Genomic DNA, 24147 nt, shown 5'->3' on the forward strand with positions numbered 1-24147 from the left:
TAGGATAGGTTGTAGATCCTTAATAATGCGTTGGAGGGGTTTTAGTTGGGGGCTGAAGGTGACGGCTAGTGGCGTTCTGTTATTTTCTTTGTTAGGCCTGTCCTGTAGTAGGTAACTTCTGGGAACTCTTCTGGCTCTATCAATCTGTTTCTTTACTTCCGCAGGTGGGTACTGTAGTTGTAAGAAAGCTTGACAGAGATCTTGTAGGTGTTTGTCTCTGTCTGAGGGGTTGGAGCAAATGCGGTTGTATCGCAGAGCTTGGCTTAAAACAAAAAAACTTCAAATCCAGACTCCAGCGAGAAACTGCTGAATTGGAATTCATTTGCAAATTGGATACTATTAATTTAGGCTTAAATAGAGACTGGGAGTGGCTAAGTCATTATGCAAGGTAGCCTATTTCCTCTTGTTTTTTCCTACCCCCCCCCCCAGATGTTCTGGTTTAACTTGGATTTAAACTTGGAGAGTGGTCAGTTTGGACGAGCTATTACCAGCAGGAGAGTGAGTCTGTGTGTGTATGGGGGTGGGTTTTTGGAGGGGGGTGAGGGAGTGAGAGAACCTGGATTTGTGCAGGAAATGGCCTAACTTCATTATCATGCACATTGTGTAAAGAGTTGTCACTTTGGATGGGCTATCACCAGCAGGAGAGTGAATTTGTGTGGGGGGGTGGAGGGTGAGAAAACCTGGATTTGTGCTGGAAATGGCCTAACCTGACGATTACTTTAGATAAGCTATTACCAGCAGGACAGTGGGGTGGGAGGAGGTATTGTTTCATATTCTCTGTGTATATATAAAGTCTGCTGCAGTTTCCACAGTATGCATCTGATGAAGTGAGCTATAGCTCACGAAAGCTCATGCTCAAATAAATTGGTTAGTCTCTAAGGTGCCACAAGTACTCCATTTCTTTTTACAAAAAATATAGTTAAGAAACCGAGAAGGAGGCTTGGCTCGCTCCTTTAAATTCCCATAGCAAATGTAGCTGCTTTCAGAGTCTTTGTTGACAAGCCATTTCCTGCAAAGCCAAAATATTTTTAAAGATTTCTTACTGAGAAAACCTCAAAACACAGTACTGTTCTTGCTGAGCATAACAGGATCAACAATGCCTTGCACACCAAAACTCCCATTGACTTCCAAGGAGTTCTGGGCTGTATCCTGCATTCCTTACACACCCAACTTCTTCATAAATGTCATTTATTTTTAAAATGCCAATTAGACTTCTTTAATCTGCGAAAAGCAATACGCATGGCCTGTTCCTGGACTTGCTGAAGTCAATATTAAAGTGCCCACTGGCTTGAATGGGAGCAGCATCGGGCCCACAGCAATCAACAGGTGGGAAAATTATTTCCTCGTTTTATAATCTCGTAGATTCCTGTGCAGATTATGGCAATATTATGGCAAAATAATAATAATAAAATACTACTGCTACTACTTACATAACTCATATAGTTTGAGATCTACTGATGAAAAGCACTATTTCGCCCATAACAAGTATTTGGATTTGGTCTGAGGTGAAGGACCTGAGTAGTCTCAGGGCAGTTCTGTTTTAACCATTTGCCTCTTAAAGACGGGAGAGGAACATTTGTGAATGACACCAAATGTTGCAGGCTGAAAACCGTCCATAAATCAATACTGTTTCTACAGAGTATCAGCATTTATCTGATTTTTTTGGCTTCTGATGGCTTAAGACAATTAGAGGCAAATTTGGCTTGTACTAGTTCTGCTAATGGTTCCTTTCTGTCTCTTGGTCACATCTAGTGATGCTATTTATGGCATGAGGGGCTCAAAGGCAGCTGACCCGTCCACTGTGGTCTAACCCTTACTATGACCTATACCCAGCCACCAGGGATATTTTTCACAGGAAGACAGACACCAAGGCTGTGAGATAGAGGTGACAGCAAGACCAGAATTGGATTGATAGGAAAGTAGGCCACCTGTAAATAAGATCCAGTGTTTTGGTGGTAGCATGCCCCTGGCCTCCTCCTGAAGAAGAACGAGGCTTCATAGACAGGAATTGCAAACCACTGGGCCTTTTTCCTCAAGCTGGAAGATATTACAGATGGATGGGGTAGTAGTGGTGGAAAAAAATGGGGTTCAAGATACCAGGGAGATGGACCTCAACTATCTGGATAAATTCTGGGCTATGGCCCAAAAAGTTAGATCCTTATCAAAACCATATTTTAAAGCTGTCCATTACTATCAAGAACTTGAATCAGAGATTCAAATCCCAAACAGCTGGAGACATACACTATATAATAAAGAATCATTTTTGTACCAAGTGGCGCAAACAGAAAAGGTATTTCCCAAGTATTCCTTGGACCATGGATTTTCATTAATAGTTTATCAAATAGAAAATGAGTACGTCTAAAAAAATCCACTACTGTATGCAAAGGGATTATTTATTCAGTAAGCAAATATATGCTTTTCCAACAAAACTCCAGGAAGCAATTTAATCACTGAAAATATATGGGGAAATTTTCCAAACACCATTCTTTGGACGATAAAAACCCATTAAATTGTGTTGTTAACGTGAAAGCTAATTCCATTGTTTCAAATGTTTTTATTACTGACTATATGGTGCGTGTGTCAATAAACAGTACTTTAGGTCTCTTCTATTAAGTATAAAGTGTGTTCTCTTGATTCAGCCATAGATACACAAATGAGTCAAACAAAATAGCATACTTAATTAGCTCTGTTTGTTTGCCAGCACTTGTCTAACCTGGAACTCCTCCGCCTGTCTCTATTTGAAGATACTCATCAGTAGCATTTGTTAACCTACACTACAGAATAAGTACCAGACTAGATCAATATTTGCTTACAAGGCAAACTGTACAAAATCCAACTAACTATAAAGAACAAATATTTAAATGCATCTTCTCTGCATTGCATTGTATTGTACTAAGTTCATTGAACTGTACTACTCAGTTCTAATTTAATTTTAAAAGTGGGTTGGGTTTCTCATTTTTAGCAAGTATTAATATGAAATGTGGTTTTAGCTCTTTAAGAAAATATGCAATGTTTCAGAGAACAGCCAAACTAGGCACAGTTGAATCTTGTTGTTGGGATTGGTTTAGATACTCTTTCACCTGCTGCCCTTTTGAATGGATGATTATTACATATAGATCCCTTTAGTCATTAGATTTCCAGATCAGATGTGTAACAATGGGACAAGCCAGGATGGTTTTGGAAAAATTCAATCCTCTTGTTTTGGTTTGCAAGTGAAAGCCAAAACTGACCCTGCTTTTGATTTTAGGATCCACAGCTTAGAGGAAGCCATGAAAGATGAATTTTCTGGTTCAAAAGATGATATCCTACATAGCAAGTGGAATATTGTCTGGGTCAACTGAGAATTCCCCAGGTAACTGCTAGAATTCCTGGCTCATGATGGGAGTCCCTGTGAAAACCTCTCACTGTGCTTATCTAAGCAAATACTGGAATAAAAGACTCTATACAAGTTTCCTTTTGAAACTGGAGAATTTTCTAGTTGAATACCGGTGTCTCGCTGCATAAACTCTGGAGTCACCAACTTATTGTCCTGGCTTCAAATTGGTCAAGAAGAATTCAAACTTTAGAGTGGGCAGTTTTCTTGTTGGGGAGAAATGAGTAGATGCAGACTTGAGATATCACCCCTAGTCCATTTTTATTAGTAATAGATGGACATTGTCCCAGTTACTACTTTGAAAATAAGGTTTTGCTATCTTCACTATCATGGGATAGAATCTCACTGAAACAGCTGATTTCACAACTGGTCTACTCTACTGCACCTTAATCAGAGGCAGTAATCAACCAGAGCTGTCCATTGATTCAGCCAGAATTCTGCCTCTGGTAGCAACCTGCACCAGATCCTTCGGAGGACTGCAACTCTACCACTAGAATATTTCAAGACCAACAGAAGTCGTGGATTCATCAATACACACAATAATCCAATCAGGCTCATGAAAAATGAAAACATCAAGATCTCTAAAGGTTAGGAAACAACCCATTTCTTCTCTCTGTGCATACAAAATTAAGAAACTGTTCATCCATCTCAGGGTAGACGGGCTCAATCAAAGGCACCTCAACCTGTGTGTTAAATAAATGTTAGTCAATTTTTTCTGGAACTCGAAGAGGAAGATGATGTGGTGAGGTGACGTGTGGCGGTCTCCTTTTCAGCTGAACACAGTACAAATGCTAAACGTTAAATACTTCATTTCTGCAGGAAGTTTCTTTTGGATGATTATATCCAAAAGAAACCAAGCTAATTTTTTGGCAAGGTACTAAACACAGAAAAGAAGTTGGGAAAGTCAACTGCTTCAAGTTCCAAAACAATATTCTAAAGAACAACCATGACCACCACTGCCCTCTACAGTCCTCTTTGAAAAACAAACTGCATTCACTGGGAAACACAAAATGAAACCTTTCTAATAATAGAGATCACTGGCAGGCAAAACAGACTTCTCTCTGAATTCAATTGATAGCTATTTATCAACATATATCTATATATCAAATCAAACGTATTAACATAGCATCAGTCTCAGGTCAGAGTGCCTGTAAGATAAATACATGGTTTAAAACTAACACAGCTCAGTAAAATGAATATCAATTTTAAAATGAAAAAAAAAAAGAAAAGAAAAGAAAAGAAAAGAAAAAAAAAGCCTCACAAGATAAACCCTTCCTCCAAGAGCTTTAAAATTATCACCCTAAAACAAATTCTAAAAATAAAACAACAAGGGTTAGAAATATACTATTTAAGCTAAGTCACACACTTTTTTCTTGTTTCTGTGGCTGAGTAGGCAAACAGGGCCACAGCACAGACCATCAAAACATTTTCACTACATAACCAGTATTCTAGTTTTTAAGCTGGTGAGGTAAAAGGCATGTGAGCCAGGAATGGGGCTAATCACTTATTTTTCAGGTGACCACAGAGGTTTTAAGAAAGTAGAGCATGTATAAATCTTCAATCTGGCCAGACCTACATAGACAAAGACAATTATGTCTCACAATACTCGCATACCTCCTTGCCAGCCATCTGCATAGTTTGAAAATGCAGAGTTGTAAAGGCCCTTTTAACCTATTATTGTTCAACATTTCCAGATATTCTTTAAATGAGAAAGCCGGGGGTCATATTTGTTGCGTGGACAACTGCCATATCCAGTTGCGTAAAGATACAGACAGACAGACATAGAAAATAGGATTTTAAAAGGGATATTGTCGAAATATAGAATAGAATTAAACATATGTTTACCTGGTCCCTTGTCTCAAACAAATACTTGTGGCCAAATTTTTAAGCAATCTTGAGCCAATATACTATGGTGCTAGATGCATTATAAAATGTATACACAAATCAAAACCTGTTTCTGATTTTGCATACACAGTTGACTGCATCTGTAAAAGAGAATATGCACCCCCTGTGTCTTCAAGTAAATCAGCCTGTTGGGCCCAGTGTCCATTTGCAAATTAACCATCTGTGCATGCAAGAGATGAACCTCCACTGATTCAGTTACAATTAGACATGCAAAAAATGGGCATGCAAATCAGAGGCTAATTCTGAAAAGCTGCCCTTCAGAAGGTGAGCGTCATATACATACACAAATGGCAAGGGAGCGGAAGTCGGTAGAGCTGTGACTATTTACTCAAGCTGAGATTCTTCCCCAAAGTATCCAGAAAATAATATATCCATACACAGGTGAAGCATAGCAATAGCTAGTGAGCCATAACAGTAAGAATTGCACTGTGCATGTGTGTAGGAAGAAGAGAGGAAATGGGAAAAGAAAAAATAAGTCAGTTGAACACAACCTAGATAGATGTTCTGTTCCTTCTAATCTAGTACTTAAATTTACAAGCTTTTTTTTTTTTAAAAAAAAACCCAAACCAACAGACTTTTTTTTATTGTGTCACAGCTCTCCAAAGAAGGAGGGAAGGCAAAACATATTTAGCAATTTCATTTTGTATAAGAAATAACGTGGAAATACCATCTGTCGAACTAACAGCATCCAATCTCCTTATTAGGGAAACATCTCTGGTTTGTTTTTAAAACCAAGTAAGGATAGATATGACAGGATCCAGATACTAGCACAATTTTATTCATCCCAGTCTGTGCTAGGGAGCCAAGGTATCTTGAAAAGGAAAATATGGCACAATAGTCAACACTACTTAATTTATAGGTCAAAATTTAGATCTCTGGACTCTGGAAATAAAAGCCAATTATTTCAGTTGGCATCCAGTTATCAGCAATTGTCTCTAATTTTGCACGCTTGTTTTTATGTATGCAAATGATTACGTGCAAAAGTATGGGTGTGCATCTTTTCCACCCCCATACATAAATATTTGGGTGTGCAAATGAGGCAGCTGAATAACCAGCCCCCTGATTTCAATAAACAATATTTATTTGCTCCAAATGGGTAGAATGTCCTTTTTTTCAGGCACGGTTGATATGTTACCAATAAGGGTTTTAGTTGGCAACTAAAAAGAGACCTCAGAGCCAATTCTAACCATTTATTTTAAGTAGTGTTAGGTTAGTGCATAGCAGAACAGTGCATACCTCAATCTGTAAAAAAAATCCTTTTGCAGCCTGATCACAAACAACTTACACTGTTTGACATCGTTCTGAAGTTAGCTTACAATTTGGTACATTTATAGGACTTTGTATATTTTCACTGTAACTTATGTCCTCTTTTTTCACAGAGGAATTTATTTTTAAACAACATTATTTTTGCCCATAAATTTCCAGGACATTTGAACATCTGTTTATCTGTCTGGCACATCAGATTTTTGCTGACTTAAGCGAACATTATAGTTGTTTGTTAGGACACTACAAAAACAGTATTCTTTCCTGAACAATTCTTGTAAAGGTTACATCTTTCTGGTAATTCTTAGCAAACTAGATTTTTTCTTCTCAGCATGATTCCCAGGGCACTGTGGGAGTTTAACTCATAACCAAGTTACAAGCCTTATAAACTCTGGTGCATAGGCTAACAGGTAGGATATGCAAAAATGGGCATATTGAGGGTGAGGCTGGGTTTCAAGTGACCCTTAGTGTCCAAGTCTGTGTCATTGTCAAAACGCTCTCCTAAGCAACAAAATAGAATATAGGGTGATAGTTGAAACAGAGGAAGAACACTTACCATTTTTATAAAATGCAAAGCCAGAGGAGAGTTGGTTGTGATAGTGAAATTATCAGTGCCCATCTACATTAGTTAAGTGCCTGTTTGAGATCTCCATAACACATTCTAACAGGACTGTAACATAGATCTCAACTTTCCCTTTGAGTTTTAAACTTGTTAAAAAAAACCCACCCAGCTTAGTCCAAAGCACTTTTTAAAATATCAGATTATTATTTTGTTGGGAAAAGATCCATAACAGAAGAAAACATCTCACATTAGCTTCTGCAGCTGCTGGCTCTGATAGTCTGTGTTATGAGGTTATGCGGTGAATTAGGCTGCACTGGATTCTTAGAACTTCTTTGGAAGCAGCTCTACAATACCAGTTTGGGGATTAAACATCTTAAACCTCTCTCATGGGTATAGTCACAGCTTGTGCCCAGAATAATTTAGACTCACAGTTATTTGAGCACATGGCTCTAAAGGACTGGGGAGGCATTAAGATGCCAACCTAACATAAGCTGCTGATGTGAGCCTGCCAAATAAAACAATCAAAGGAGCTGTTCATCTTTGTAACCTTTACCCGCAACACCAAATAAGTGCCAGTCTTCTCCTACCATGGTCCGTTCAGGAGTTACTCTAGCAAACTGCCACTGGCTGCAAGGTCATAGGGATGAGTCAAGGAGAGGAGGAACAGGTCTAGGACATGTACACAGTTATAGCACACAAGAGGCAGGAAACTTGTTTATGTGAGCTTGCCATTCCTTTAAGCAACTCTGCAGCTTTCCCTTTGGGCTTATGAACTGGGCTAACTTTTCTCCAGTCTCACAACTGAATTGAACTGGATTTGGACTAGATACCAAGAGGTGAAAATCGCCAACCCTTATTATTAATTCTCTAAGCTATCCTGCTCTTGGCAGATATTGTGCTGCTGGAGGCCTTGTCCTAGCCTTCAATGGAGGCTGGATCAAGCCTGTTGGGCTTTTCTGATTTCATGAGTTATAGTTATTTGTTTTAATCTGTGCTGCACCCATGTGCTAATGACACATAATATATGGCAATATATGTTAAACAGAAACATTTATTTGTGAGAACTTGTATTGTAGACAACCCGACTATAGTTTGGGGGTAAGGATAAATGAATGCAACTGGAAATAAGCCACCACGAGAACCTGACCTTGAGTTTTTACATTGGTTTTAACCGCATGTTTTTAGATTAAATTCTTTAAAAAAAAAGCATTTCAAACTCCATGAAAAGCACATACTTAACGTTAGTGTTGGTGCAAATGATGTATTCAATCTCATCAGAATAAGGATTCTGAAAAGTGAAGCTGCTGGTCCTGATCAACATCCACTCCCGGTTTTTGGTACGAAAACGATACATCACTGACAGGACTTGGCCCTTCAGTTTAACAACCTAAAAAAGTTTTTGTAAAGGTTAGAGACAGCTGACTGATACCTGATGTAGAAACAAATAATACACCACCAATAACTAGTAGATTTCATACTGAAACTGTGCAAAGATACAGATGCAATTTGGATGTATTCTTTATATAAACCCAACAACCCAAATCCATTCTGTATTTTCAATTAGCCTCTAAGGACAAAACTGACATGTCCTGGATTACAAAATAATCTCTTCCAATTTACATATAAAGACCAATGGACTGTGTCTTTATCCCAGTGGGAAGGCATTACAACAAGGCTTTAACGTGGAACATATATCAAAATATATTATGAGAGAAATAAAACCACAGCATCTTTTATCAGATGAATGTTTAGAAATAATCAGAAAACAAACTTTACAAAATGTACAAAACAAATGCCAAGAGAAAACATTAATTTTCATTAGGTTGTCTGACTACTTACAATTCCACTTGGCTGCATGGCTACCTGTTATATTTGCACTGCACCACTCACACTTTAGCATCACAGCTAAGCAAAAACTCTGAGGAAGGGATACTTAGGAAATGTAATTTGCTTTTCTTCAAACATGCTAGAACTCAGACACGCTTCCATTGCAATGTTTAAAATTTTCTGTCAGCCGTGGCATGCCAAAGCATCTGATTCTGAAGCACCTCTGTCTGAATGTGTGTCTATGGCCATTTAAATTCCTGAATGTCCACCTCCCATATCCCCCTGGGTAAAGTCTATCAATATATCCTTAGGCTACATCCTTTCTCCTTGGATGTTTTTAAAAGACAGCACAGTCAAAGCAGCTGGAGCTCATACAACTGTTCATTACAGTCATGTCTTTTGATGTCTGGACAGTCAAGTCATATCTGCCTATCTTCGGGGTTGGAAGATTCTTTGTTCTCATGTTCACGTGTTCGGACACAATCTATCTATAGGCTCCAAACACATTATATAATCCCTCTTGCAATACCTATGAACATCACCACACAAATATAAGGTTCTTCAAAAATCTATTCCCTCTCTCAAGAAGCGCCCATTCTTATCTCAACATGTGAAGAAGTCACATGCGTAAATCCTTGAGCACCGAGAAAGAGCATACCACAGGGACTTATGAACACATAGCCACAGGGCCTTTGGTCACTTTTTAAGCTGGAAAATCAACTGAAGTCAACTGAACTTTAGGGCATTTTTAAGTCTCCTTTGTTCTGCTCATTAGCTGGGTCCGAGGATCTGGCTCTGCTCCTGTATTCCTTGTATAGCCAAATCTTCCGTTGGACTTTCTTTCACTTGTTCTTAGCAGTGATAGTGAATGTTTTTAAATTTTGCCTATTTCTTATTATCTCTTCCCTGCATATAGGTAGGCAAAAAAAATATTAGTTTATTTCAGGTTTTGTCTCCATTGTACCATCATTTTTACAAAGAAAGAAAGAAAAAAAAAGTGGTATAGAACAGCACTGAATTTATCCAGCTTTTTAAACTCCCATATAACATAACAATTCTCCAATAAATGATTAAGAGCTTTGAAGAAATCCCAAGAGGAAGAATTCAAACACTGATCTCATGAATAAGCACTGGCAGGAAAATATTGGCCAGGATAAAGATGATGAAATTCCACAGTCACCCCACTAAACAGGTGAGGCTATTTCCAGAGGGCGGAAAAAGAAACAAACGAGATTTGAATGCAGAAATAAAATGTACTCTTTAAACCTGCACAAAGTAATAAAAATAAAGCTGAGATTAGAAATCAGGAAGAACATTACAAAACTTTACCAAGAAAACCCTTGAGTAAGAAATCCAGCACTAAGAACAAAAACTACAGAGAGGAAAACGTTTAACTGAAGATCCAGAAAAAGACAGGAAGGACGTGACGGGGACAAGATAAAATAATCACAGAAAAGTGAAAGACAGAGACAAAAAAACACGAGGAGGTATAGGGTGAGCACACTGCCCCGACTGGTACTGCTGCAGGGGAAAATGTCTGTCTCTGGTGTGCTAGGCATGAACAACTGAGAGGAAAATATGTCTGCAACTGCTCGAAGAAGAAATATAGCTTCTCTGGGTTTTGGTACGACTTGCATCTTATGACGAGACTTGGAAACAAACAAACAGGCAAAACAATAAATCAAGACAAAAGACATCTCTAAGACTGAATAATTGGCATGGTAATGTGCCAACAATTTCACAAGGAGGAGGGGTGGAAGACAGGCTATGCTTATAGTGGAACGACCACCACGAATACGTGCTCTATTATAATACAACTTAAGGCATTTGTGATGAAGACAGAGTAACAAGTTAATAGTTTGTAGGGCCTACATGCTTATATCTAAACCAGAATTGGGATGTTTGGTAATATAGGACCAAATTCTACCCTTGATTGCACAAGTTCCACTGAAGTCAGTGGTAGTTGTGTGTGTGTGTGTAATAAAGGAAGAATTTGTCACAAGAGTGGAACTTTGTCCTACAGGGGACACAATGAGGCTTTGATGATGAAACAACAGATGATCCCAGAATGGATCATCAGATCCCAGATCCCAACCCCATGAACTCTCTCGAAAGCTCGGATCTGGATCCAAATTTTTGGCTTGGGCCCATCTCTCAATGTGACATGTACAACTGACTTTTAAACAGAAATAAACTAGACAAATAAGGTCTAAAGCAGTGGTTCTCAACCAGGGGTCCGGGGCCCCCTGGGGGGCTGTGATCAGGTTTCAGGGGGGCCACCAAGCAGGGCTGGCGTTAGACTCGCTAGGGCCCAGCGCAGAAAGCCAAAGCCCTACCACACAGGACTGCAGCTTGGGGCTCTGAGCCTCACCACGTGGGACTGAAGTCAAAGCCTGGGCAACTTAGCTTTGCGATGCCCCCTGTGGCATGGGGCTCTGGCTTTTATATGCAGAAAAACAGTTGTGGCAAAGCTGGGCTGTGGAATTTTTATAGCATGTTGGAGGCGGTGGGGGGGGGTGGGCGCGGGCGGCGGACTCAGAAAGGAAAAGGTTGAGAACCCCTGGTCTAAAGAACCTTTCCTCACATAGCTACACTGTGATCATGTTATGTCTTGTCCATTATCTGATGGTCTGGGTCTAATTCAGAAGAAATGTTATGTTTCTTGAGATCTGGCTAAGGCATTCAGCTGAAACTTACCTGGGCCACATGCAATTAGTTTCTGCTGTTTTACAGCAGGCTAGGTCATGTAATGCCTCAGGAAGGAAGGAGAAGATTCTGTGCAAATAAACGCTGCACTCCATAGCGGAATCCTAATCCTCACCCATTCGGATTGGTCTGTTTATTAGTAGTCTGTAGCCTGACTCTGCTAACAGGAGTTATCCTGGAAGAAACCTGGTGTTTACTCCATGTAGCTGCTGACAAGCAGTTGCAGAAGAGAATTGCTCTAATCTGACCTTTTCAAAAAGTTCTATTTTTAATTGATCCACTGGATCCCAGGTTACATAGACAGAACATAAAGAAGAGACACAAACTTCAGTAATGCCCAGAATAATAAAACCTATTCATCCTACTGACTATGCCCAGAACAATAAAACCTATTCATCCTACTGAAAGTTCAGGGTTAATGTTTTACTTAAAATACATCCTTTTGTAGTTTCAATCCAATAAACCATATCCTTTTATCAACAAATGTTCTACCACCACACCCACTGTAAAGAATACAGAACTTGTGTTAGCGTCCATTCTGAACGTTTTCCTAGTGGATATTAGATAGCTGTCCTCTGGAACCTTCTGATACAGAACTCTATTTGTTGTTCTTGGCCTTGAGAACATATCATTCTGGCTTAATTTTCCCACCCTGATGAATGAATTTATCTTCTCAAGGAAGTAAAGGCTCTGAGATGGATTCTGGCAATCAACCAACAACTGCAAATCCCTCTGACTCTGCTATGCACCAACCTGCTTTTGACAGCATCAGCAATTTAAAAATGTCAACTTTACCGAGGATTTTAAACAAAGTTCACTGGAAATAACAGTTACCATTTTAATAAAAAAAATTCTTAAGGCCAAACTACCAATAACAAAACAAACTGTAATGATCTATTGCTCTGCGATCTGAAATAAGCAAATATTAACTTTGTAATAATATATAAAGCATGGAAGTCTTTGGTGGGAAAAACCTGAACTGTCTTAAAACAGTGCACACAAACACGATAACACAAGAAGATTCAAAGCTAATGTTTAACCTCTATCAAAAAACAAAAAGATTCTTCGGAAATGAAAACCATCTGGTGTACAGATAACTTGTTTAATTGTCTTTTAGTCATTGATGGAAATAGCCTGGATTGCATTGCTACTGTACTGAATATTCAAAGAAGGAATTCTCCACCGAAGATAGAGGCAAAATGATTTAGTGGATTGAACCTGGGATGCAAGGCCTGTAACTCCACACTTTTAATCTCTGGCTCTTCCAACAGCTTGCTGTGTGAACCCGGAACAAGACACTTAGGCCTTGATCCATCAAAATACTTGAAACTAATGAATAACCATAAGCACATGGAGTCAATGGAGTCAATGACAGAACTCCCACTGACTTCAACAGTGCAGCATCAGGAGACCCTTTTGGCCTGATCTAACTCCCACTGAAGTCACTGAGTGCCTATTCATTAACTTCCATAGCAGCTAGATTGGGTGTCTCGGGATATGCTTACACTGCAGTCAAGATGTGCGGCTGTTTACAGTATGTGTAGACACACCCAAGATAGCTTTGATCTAGCTCGCTTGCTAAAAATAGCAGAGAAACTGCAGCAGCACAAGCAGCAGCATGGGCTAGCCATCCAAGTATGTACCCAAGGTCCTGGGCAGGCTTGTACTTGGGAGGCTAGCCCATGATGCTGGAACTTCTCAGCTGTTTTTAGCAAGCTCGCTAGATCAAAGCTAGCCCAGGTATATCTACACATGCTGCAATCACACTCCTGATTGCAGCACAGACATAATCTCTGAGTTGCAGATTTACAGTTTATAAAATGGGAATAATATTGTATGAATTATCTTCCTCATACAGGTTTTATGGGGTTTAATTAGTTTTGTGCCATGCTTTAAATAGATAATCATCTATATAAATCCACGGCTAACCTGAATCCAGACTGAGAACCTATTCCATATGTTGTGTGCCTTTTATTACTTTATTCTGTATTTAATTTCTTTAAATGATTTATACAGGGCCAAATTCATAGCTGGGTAAAACTGGGACAGTTCCACTGAAGTTTATGGAGTGGTGCCAATTTACACCAGTGGAGAATTTAGACCACAGGATCTATTACAGATGGGATTTTCAAAAGCACTCAGCGCTGGCCTGTGTGTATTCCCGTAGAAGTCAATGGTAACATTCCCAGTTGGGACCGGAGTTAGGCCAGCCCTGAGTGTATGTGACAATTCCTCTCTCTGGATGCGTGTGCGCCTGTATCTGTTTCTGATTTGCTGTTTTAATGTTTTCCTCTTAAATATTTGGTTTAAAAAAAAAAAAAAAACACCACGGGAATGGAGCCGGTTTCAACTCAAAATACCATATTCTTGCTGAAGACAACCAACCCCTTGTGGTACCCATTGACGTCAGTGGGCTCTAGGCAGGCAAGTCCGGAGCCACACTATGGCTCTAAACATGCCCTGAATATTCATTTATATTTTAGAAATAAGAATGAAAAGAACATGTAAAACAATGCTATTTTTCTGAAAATATAGCACCTTGAAGATGTATGTATAATCCAGTTTAAACTACTGGATTTACAGACATTAATATTAATAGGAATTACCCCATGAGATTCACCCTCAACTTGTAGATATCAGACCTGACCCCTGGTATTGAGAAATGTTAGGTTCTGCATAGAAACTAGAAAAAAAAAATGTAGGACAGTACCTGTTGGAAACTCTCTCTCAAATGGCTTTGATCTTCCGGATGGCAGAATTCTAAAATGTCTTTTCCCAGAAGATCCTAGTAAAACACAATATAAAACTGTGAAAATACAAACCTGTGTGCTGATCCTACAAGGTTTTAGTTTAGAGAGTAATCCTTGCTCACACACATAGTCACATTACCTTCAATTGAACTACTCACCTGAGCGAGGGTTTGCAGGATTGGTGCCCTACATTGCCTTTAGGCTGTTGCAAAGACATATATCTTTCCTTTAAAAACAGTTTTAAGTGAATTTTTAATGCTTGTTAAAAGGTGCCAGGTTGATAGCCCTGAGGACACTGAAATCCTCTATTAATCCAGCTACATTCACTTTAATATACTGTTTTGTTTGATAAATTTACAGTAAAGCTAATTCAAATCAATATGAAAGTAAATTGATCAGATAAGGACAAAATGTCTTGCCTGCGAACAATTGTTTACATATGGAAACTATTTTCTTTGAGATTAAAAGATAACATGCTGTTATCTGTGAGAAAGCCATCACATAGAGCTCATTTAGTATCCAATTATATTACCTTAATATTTATTCAAAGGAGCAGACATGAGCCTCAAGGAAAATAAGCTTCATAATGGACGTCTGCTTGTTGTTCGATAAACTGGTAGAGAAGTTAAAATCGACAACTGTAACAATCTCTCAAAGCAGAATTTATATTGCTTTAAGAGAAATGTCTTAATTTGAAAAATAAAATTTGAAAGCTGCCTAGGATTTGAACCAGTTCAGTGCTAAAAACCAATGAATCCAAAAAGGATACAATGAAATCCCCTGTAATTAAGGGGAAAGCTCTTAATTCTAAGGACGTGTGCACAGTATGGCAAAATAAATGACACAACATCAGACTGTGATAAGGTATAGAATACAGACAGCTGGAGATCAGCTGAACTGTTGCATCTTTTGGAAGTTACGTTTTTATTTGCAAACACAGAGAGAGAATTTCCTTAATTAGTTCTCACCAATCTCTCAGTTTTAAAACTAGCAACTGACCTGTGGTTGGTAGCCAATCACACTGATACATCTTGGATCAACAAATGTGATTATTCCATCGGAGTTGTGTCTAGACAAGAACTCGGTAGGAACAGACATTCCATTCATGTCCATGCACACAGGTGAGCTAGTTACCTAGGACAAACAATCAGATAAATATTATTCGGAAAAGGAACAGTCACCATAAGTAGAGGTTGCTTTTTCATTTAAAACAACACAATCTGTTTATTGTCAACTATTTAAAGGGTTCATAAAGAAAACAAGGACACAAATAAAATGAAACTGAAATGGCTTCAGTCTAGTCCACAGCACAAAAACATAGCTCCATTACATGCACACTGGACTCACCGAACAATACGAAAACAAGCCCATCGAAGATGCCTCACAAAGAAGGTTCTAACAGCTAACTCAAGTAAGTTCCCAAAGAACTGTGACATAGGTCTCTCCCATTGGACTCTTAGGGTATGTCTACACTGCAAGAGGTGTGATTGTAGCACAGGTATTCCTCCCCATGCTACAATCACACCTTCACTTTCAGCACAGACATAACGTTAAGGGCATAATGCTAGCACAGCAGATATCACCGTTGAAAGAAAAACAGAGATTTTCTGTAAATTTTCATCAAGGTTCTTCAGAAAGAATGAAACATTTCCAGGTTCCTACTTGAGATCTATGCAGCCAGCCAAGTTAATCTACTTCTATCCATTTCTACATGGGCTAAGAGTGAGAAAAGTCTTTGCTTTGACTTTCTCTTTCATCCTAAACAACCAGAGGCACAAGGCAATCTGTTAAAGAGGCACAAGGCAATCTGTACAAAATCTCTTTTTGCTCTCTGCTCTGTAGCACAATAGCATCAAAACACCAGTTAATAGAGCAGGAGGTGATTAGCTGTCACTTTATGGCTTACTGTTTGGAGTGCACAGTTCTAAAATTTGTACACCTTGATTTCTTTGTGATTAAACTTGTCCCCTGAGCCACTGCTTGCTTGACCTTGCCTTCACTCACAGAGGGCCTGCTGGCTATTCTCTTATGGAACAGATGTTTTGATGCTCCACAAGTTATTAATGGGATTTCTGGGCAAGAGTCTATTTTGGCAGCTGTAACATCTGCAAACTCCGTAATTTCCTTCTGTCCACCACTTAGGTATTTTATCTTTGAACATAAGTGTGATTAAGTGAAAAATGTCATAGCAATGCCACAAAAATATTGCATCACACAGGAGACACTATTTGCAGAAGCGGTAACGTTTCCAGTATGATGCTCATCTGAAAGGATATTGGTTTGGCAGCTACACTCCAATGACACTGTCATTCTGCCATTAAGAGTGAACAATGCCATCCTAACAGATGGGCATGAGTGAAGGCCAACAAGAAACCATGCATTAGGATCAAACGTTTTTACTAATGGCATGATTCCCAGACAGGAACATAAAAATGGCTTCCTTATTATGATTGAAAAGGTTCACCACTGCTACTCCAGCTCCAGATCAAAACTCTGATCCACTAGGACTCCATTAGCAAAGGATGAAGGGAGGAAAAATACAGTACACATAGAATGCCTCAAATTTGGATGTTTTGATCAAATGAGATGTAAAATCTTATTTACACTACTTTCAATGGACTTCTGTGCATGGATCTGCCATATAATATTTCAGCAATATTAAGTGTTTGTGTGTGTAGTTATGCTTTGTAAAGCATTTAAGTACTTAGGCCCTCTTGACTGCATTAATTTTATTGTTTTCATACGAGCCTTTGCAACTACAGGTTTTCCAGCCAGTTAATTAGCCTTTTAAATCAGCAACTGGAGAAAATCTATTCACAATAATTTCCACCCCCTGATGTTTCCCTCGTCAGGTACCCAGGAAACTTCCAGAAATAATCATTTCTGCAGCCCATCCAACTCCAAGTGAGTCACTTGACTGGGCACAGACACCATAGCCTTGTGCTTTTTGTGGCATGGTACAGACCCTAATCTTCTAACCAGACCCTGTCAGAATCTGATATAAAACTGTACTACAACATTGACTAACATTTTCAGCAGCAGTGGATGTAATAAAGGAGCGTCTTTACCTGAAGCCTCCCTATTGCCACAAGGCAATATTTGCTACCTTGACCCACATCTGTATCTTCTTCTGGTATAGTCATTCCTAAAATAAACAACAACAACAACAACACCATTGTTACTGCTAGGAAAGGTGAAAAAACAGAATCACTTGCCATTTTTCATAGATGGTTTCAATTTCACAAACAAAACTAGTCACTATCTTCTGGCTTCAGTTAGACAAAGGGAAACATACACAACAGCCGCTAGACTCTGATGCCGGCAATGATATTTTGAGTAATATTTCTTTTCAGGTTATTACTGCAAGATGTAATTTATGCATTTTTCTTTGGTATAGCATACACCAAATATCAGCTTTAAAAGAAAGGTACAATGTGGATTACACACCAACTTCAACATTTAGACTGGTCACTTGCCTTTGAATTAAATGGATTCGTTTCCTTTATTATAAAATATCCAGCATACTTTGTTATGCTAAAAGGAAACAGGAGATTGAAAAACATAGGGATTTCATTAAACTCTATTTGTTTTCAGTTTTTCAATGGGATTAACTATTACAGACGTGAATAAAATCAAAGCATACGGGTAGGCTATTTTCCACTCGTGTTACACAAACAGAAATGCTCTTTACATGAGTGTTGTTTAGATATTATTCGGTTAAGCCTTTAGTAAGCAGATTTCTCAATCTAAGTTTTGAGTTATCCACTTCCTGTGATACATTTTAGAAAAACTCTTCTATTGGTAACACAGTTGATTTATTTTAAACTATTTACAAGCTCTCTTCCCAATGTTTCTTGGCATTAAGACACAACAGAGAATGAATTACTTAAAAAGCAGTTTAATGTGTTAGTGAAGTTAATTGCAAAGTCATCTACCGGTTATGAAGCAACAATCATGTTTAGAGATTATTATCCTCTGACATTTATACTTCCTAATACAAGTCAATCACACTGCAAGGAATCTTGAACTGTTTAGAGGAGAGCCAGATATAGCTTTTTAAACATGATGCACATGGGATAAAAACCCTAAAAACACTGGTAATTTTAGTGACGAGGTTTTCCAGATAAACTGTTCCTACTAATAAGAAGTGTTATTTGATCACACAGTTTTTGAACATTACACAGTATTTTCCACTTTCCCACAGTTATAAGATATAGTAAACTATAAATGAATATGCAAGAAAATAATGAGCATTTTGTGCAATGTACTCAGTCGTCATCTTGTTCATTGCTCATAGCAAAGGTTACATTCCGAGGCCCAAATTCTGACTCTCAGATAATTATAATTAGCTCTGATTTCACCTGTAGATTTCAAAGGAACTTTACAGTAGAGAAAAAGATTTATTGTTCCCCTTCAACAGACGGTGAAAGTGAGGCAAAAGTGATTTGCCCAAAGTTACACAAGTTAAAGAGACAACGTGGGTGAGGTAATAATTTTTATTGGACCAACTTCTGTTGGTGAGAAGGAGAGCGCGACAGAACTGTGTAGCTCGAAAGCTTGTCTCTCTCACCAGCAGAAGCTGGTCCAATAAAAGACATGATCTCACCCACCTTGTGTCTCTAATATCCAGGAACTGACACGGCTACAGCACTTCATACAAGAAGTTAAAAGCAGAGCTGGGAATAGAACCCACATCTCCTACCCAATGTGGCGCCCTTCCTCTTAATGCATGCAAAGTTCCTAATTTGGCCCTTAATGAGCTTCTTTACATGTAAAGCTCTTTGATGTCCCTGCATAAAAGCCATACACTTCCTTTGACCCATGCACAGTCCAAGCTAGTATATGAACTTAAGGGTAAATTTTAAAGGAATCACACATTAAATATAGAGTTTTAAAATACATTGAGTTCCATACTATTTTTCAAATAAATTGTTTATTTTGCAGACTTGGAAAAGGTGATCCCTGGATAATTCACGATTTGAGTCTCATTTTCACTAAGGATCCTTACACAACTCTGGCAAAGTAGAGAACTCTTAACATGAACATAAATTACAGTTACACCTCCTTCAAGGCCCCTTTACACTCTCGGAATTCAAAGGGGTCTTAATGTTAGTAAGAATCAGGCCCATAAAACAGTTAAGTTAAAAAGTAATACCTTTAGTAGAACAAATATGACTACCAACTATAACAAATATAATTACACTCTCTGTTCTATTACAACTACACATCCCATGCTGCCTAAAGAATATTCATCTCTGTACATAAATGAAAGACGTTAACACACGAATGCATCAAGGATAAAATAAAGCACCAATACAGAAAGAGCTACGGAGGCATGGTGTAGGGTTTTTGGTTTTGTTTTCACTGCTGTGTTTATGCACAGTGGAAGTCTTTCTCAAGTACTGAATTTAGTCGTCATCTGAAGGCATAAAGCAGCTTAAAAATACACACAGGGACAAAATCTGGCTACTTGTTGTGAAAATGGAGGTAACTGCATCGTGAAAAAGGAGGACCAAGCATATGTACTTAAAGCTTTGTACACTGACAAATAAAATTCTGGAATCAGTCTATTAGTTGAGGCCACGCTCCAAAAACATATAAAAATCCTTTGCATGTGCACACTGTATTTCCTCACAGATGCAAAAAGTAGTCCACCTGTGGATTGTGTGCAATCCGCAGAGATGTTAAGCACAATCCATTATCCTCTCCCCCATAATGCTGTGAACAATAATCTGAAAATAGAATTGTATACAGGAAAAACAAATGTAAAAGCCATGATGGACAAAGAAAGAAATATAAATAGCAAGAGGAGCTATTGGTCTCAACAATTATTATTAATACAACAATGTCACTTATTTTGAGCTGCATGCCCCCCCGCCAATACTTTTAAAAATATAATGAGGCACCTCTGCCTTGAGGTGTTTAGGGGATTAATTTTCAGAGATGCTGAGGACCCGCTTTTCCCCACTGACTTCAATGGGATTTAAGTGCGCTTAGCTCCTCTGACAACTTTTATTTTTGGCCTAAATATGTATTTAAGCTCTTAAATTTAGGCGTCAGGTTGGATAATGTTAGCTGAAGGGTCTCATTTTTATAATGGTGTTTTCAATCTAAAACCAACATTTTTAAGGTATTTTCCTTCAGTTTCACTGAGCTTTCTTACAGTTTCCTTAAAGACACAATATACCACAAAAGAAGGCAAAAGCTAAGCAGCTGGATGGTTTCCATTTCTCATAATCTTTTTGCTGATGTGTTCAATAACACTTTCCCTTTTTGGAACTTGGTTCAGGTCCACAACTGCCCAAATAAACCCAAAGCAACATAAACAATCTCCAGAATTAAACCTAGCAAAGAAATGCCATTCCTCACTGAGCTCAGGGTTGGCCAGGGGAGCTGTTGTTCCAAAATTCACTTTTTTTGTTTTTTGTTTGCGAGGTGGATTACATTAAGTCCATGCAACACAGTGGAAACTTTATTAGCTGGGTTATCCCACAAGACACACTATGCATAAAAATCTCACTGCCTGGAATTAATCAGTACATGACCCAGTGAATTGCTAACCCTTCCCAAAGCTTCTAGAGCAAAAAATATGCCAAAATGATTACCTGCTTGCCTGCTCAAAGTAATTTAGGTGCTATTATTGGAAGGATTCCATGCAGCCTATTTTTGTTCTGAATGGAAATTGTTTTCCATATTCTCTTGCTGATGGTTATAAAGATGCTATTTTACACTGTGGTGAATGTGCGTAGGGGATCTGTACTTCCCCTATAATATATTCCCTATTAAATGTACTTAGATTTCATAAGGACAGGTAAACAAGATCTATGCACTGGTACTATCATTACTTCATCTAACTCTTAACACAATGTGATTTGTTAGAATCTGCAGTTGCCTAAAAATTAGTAATTCCAAAAGCGTTCCAAAAATTTGTACCCAGGAGAAAGGCTATGAAACTGGCCTATTAATAACATCAACAGAATAAAAACACATTATTCGCATTCTTGCATGTAGCCAGTAGAAAACTTTATTTCTCAACACCAAAACATACGCTACTACTAATAAACAAATGTAGCACTACGTTACATCCTGATTAACATCAACAGAGCTAAACATGAAAATGAACCACAAACAGAACACTGTGCAACCAGAGGCCATGTTTAATTTAACAGTATCACTGTGTGCTAACAAGCAGTTTCCCATAAGGTAAAGGCATGTGTTTAAGTGGACATAAGGAAGTGACTTTCTAAACAGTCCCTGATGAATTTCCAACTTGGTCCTAACAACAGAATGCCATTATCTCCTGTCCTTCTGCAACCCCACAATCCTGTACTCCATGTGTATGTGTAGGTGCAGAATAATGACTTTGTGGATTTTGTGGTTTTACTATATCAGGGGTTCTCAAACTTCGTTGTACCACGACCCCCTTCTGACAACAAAAATTACTACAGGACCCCAGGATGGGGGACCGAAGCCTGAGCCCGCCCACGCCCTGCCACCCCAGAGGTGGGCCAAACCAAAGCCCCACCTCCCCAGGCCAGGGATCTAAAGCCAAAGGGCTTCAGCCTCAGACAGGGGGCCTGTAACCTGAGCCCTGCTGCCCAGGGCTGAAGCCCTCGGGCTTGGGCTTTGACCCTGGGCCTCAGCAAGTCTCAACCGGCCCTAGTGATCCCATTTTACCTGTCCTGACCCACAGTTTGAGAACTGCTGCAACTATATTAAACTGCAAAATAGATATTTTATGATTGTTCATAAAAGTGGAATTAAAACGTACATGATGTACCATTGCATGGCTACACATTATTTTATACCTCCATCAATTATTATTACCTGTACAGTACCATTCATGTGCATGGCACTTTAAAAGATCATAATACCTCTTGAATAGGAGTATGCAGGAATCTAAGTCCTCAAAAAATAAGGACCAAAAAAAATTTCAGTGGGTCTTAAAATGGGGGGGGGGGGGCGCGGGGGAAGAAGTACTTGTAAAAAATTCCAAAGAAGAGGGAGTCATTTTTTTAATAAGCATTAACAATTACAGTGCTGTAAAGAGTATTCAAGCAACTATTTTTTGTTTTGTTAAAAGGAACAGTTTTGCACAAACTTTTTGATTCAGGCCAAAATTTTAAAATAACCTAACTACTCTGGCATTTTGTGGCTAAACAGTTACTGTAAGTCTGACTTGGAAGACTAGAAATGAATCAATAATTGCAAGACAAAAAGCTAAAGACAAAACCAAAACAACTCCCCACAAAAAAATCACCCAAAAGAAATACAGAATTCTGTATTATTTGAAACTTTGTTTACTAGGATTTTCAATCTTCAAGTGCCCTAAGGTACCCATCTATTTGACCCTTCTGATGACAATGACTTCCCTGTAGTTTCCCTTTGGAAAAAACATTGACCTTGGATTTGATTTATTCTTTGCAAAACCAATAACATGCTGACATACTGTAGTTTCTCTCAACTAAATATTTCCATCCACTGCTATGTGATGAATAAAACTATTACGAAAACATCACGTGGACTGCATAAAACTCATTTGCTTCCAGGAATATGATGCTTTAATTGAAAAAAGGCAAATACTTGTTTTAAATTAAATTTTAAAATAACAGATTGGAAAAAAGTAGAATTGGTATATTTTGTACGTTTGGTTATTAGTTACAACACTTCTCATGCAATCAGAAGCACAGGTTCTTCTAGCCAGTTGGCAGCAGACAAAACAAATGTAGGATCAAAGTCTGGAATGGGTACTCAGCTAGTTTAAAATAGTGAGTCTTTTCCCCATATTGAAAATATTTTAGCACTGTATTTCATTGTTTAATAAAACATCATCACATACAATAAGCAAATAATATAACTCCCTGGAAGAGAGTCTGGATTTTCCAAAACCAACTTTTTCATTTAGTTTTTGACAAATGAATAGTTTTGAGAAATCCACCCCCTGTGCAGACAGTCTGCACAAGGCCAATATTCCACTTGCTCCTAAAAACAGATCCGCATTTCCCCTACAGTTACTTACCCAGAAGCAAAGCCTGATGGCCAGGTTATGTACTTTGTGATCCTACCCAGTTTAGGGGTGGTGTGGTGCTGCATTGCCCCATGGGGAGCTCTAGTTAGGACTACCATGTTCCCCCCTACCCCCAGAGAGCACATGGAGTTTGCAAGCTGCTCCACACTTTGGGACTGTACAGCCTGCACCTCCTAATGTGCCTGGCCACCTTTCCAAGAGAGTGTGAAGAGGGTGGATGTAGGGCCATAGCTTTGCCTTCTCCTGGAAGTGCCCACATGCAAGGACTACGGAAGTCCCCAGCTCTTGTGTGGGGTACAGTGGGTACACCTCCTTTTCTCTTCCCACACCCATGTAAGGGCTAGGGACAGTCTGACCCTGAGAGAATATGTAAGTCTAACTGTTCTTTGAAAGTAAAAAAAAGATTTGGGGTCTGACAGAACATATAGGCACAAGAAGAATATAGTTATTTCATGTTGGAAATCAACACTTGAGGGTCAGTCCTGCAGTCCTTATTTAGATAAAACACCCCATTAACTTGAGCAGCGAGCTTTGCTCGAATGAAAACTGAAGAAGCAGGTCTCGTTATCAGAATTTCCTTTATACTTTACATGGTGTCAAGTATCAGGGGGTAGCCGTGTTAGTCTGTATCCACAAAAACAACAAGGAGTCTGGTGGCACCTCAAAGACTAACAGATTTATTTGAGCATAAGCTCTCATGGGTAAAAACCCCACTTCTTCAGATGCATGGAGT

General features: G+C 38.8%; 1 protein-coding gene across 1 annotated transcript in view; it reads right to left on the bottom strand.

Annotated features, from left to right (window-relative positions):
• Positions 1-24147, bottom strand: part of ARNT2 (aryl hydrocarbon receptor nuclear translocator 2) — a 100525-nt gene that overhangs the window by 22402 nt on the left and 53976 nt on the right. Inside the window, exons 8-11 of the mRNA XM_077828006.1 lie at positions 17455-17531; positions 15386-15520; positions 14347-14421; positions 8339-8490 (exon numbers count right to left, since the gene is read on the bottom strand). Coding sequence (XP_077684132.1) covers positions 8339-8490; positions 14347-14421; positions 15386-15520; positions 17455-17531 — 439 coding nt within the window. The remainder of the gene's footprint in view (positions 1-8338; positions 8491-14346; positions 14422-15385; positions 15521-17454; positions 17532-24147) is intronic.

Source organism: Eretmochelys imbricata, chromosome 10 (assembly GCF_965152235.1).
Source record: "Eretmochelys imbricata isolate rEreImb1 chromosome 10, rEreImb1.hap1, whole genome shotgun sequence".
Lineage (NCBI taxonomy): Eukaryota > Metazoa > Chordata > Testudines > Cheloniidae > Eretmochelys > Eretmochelys imbricata.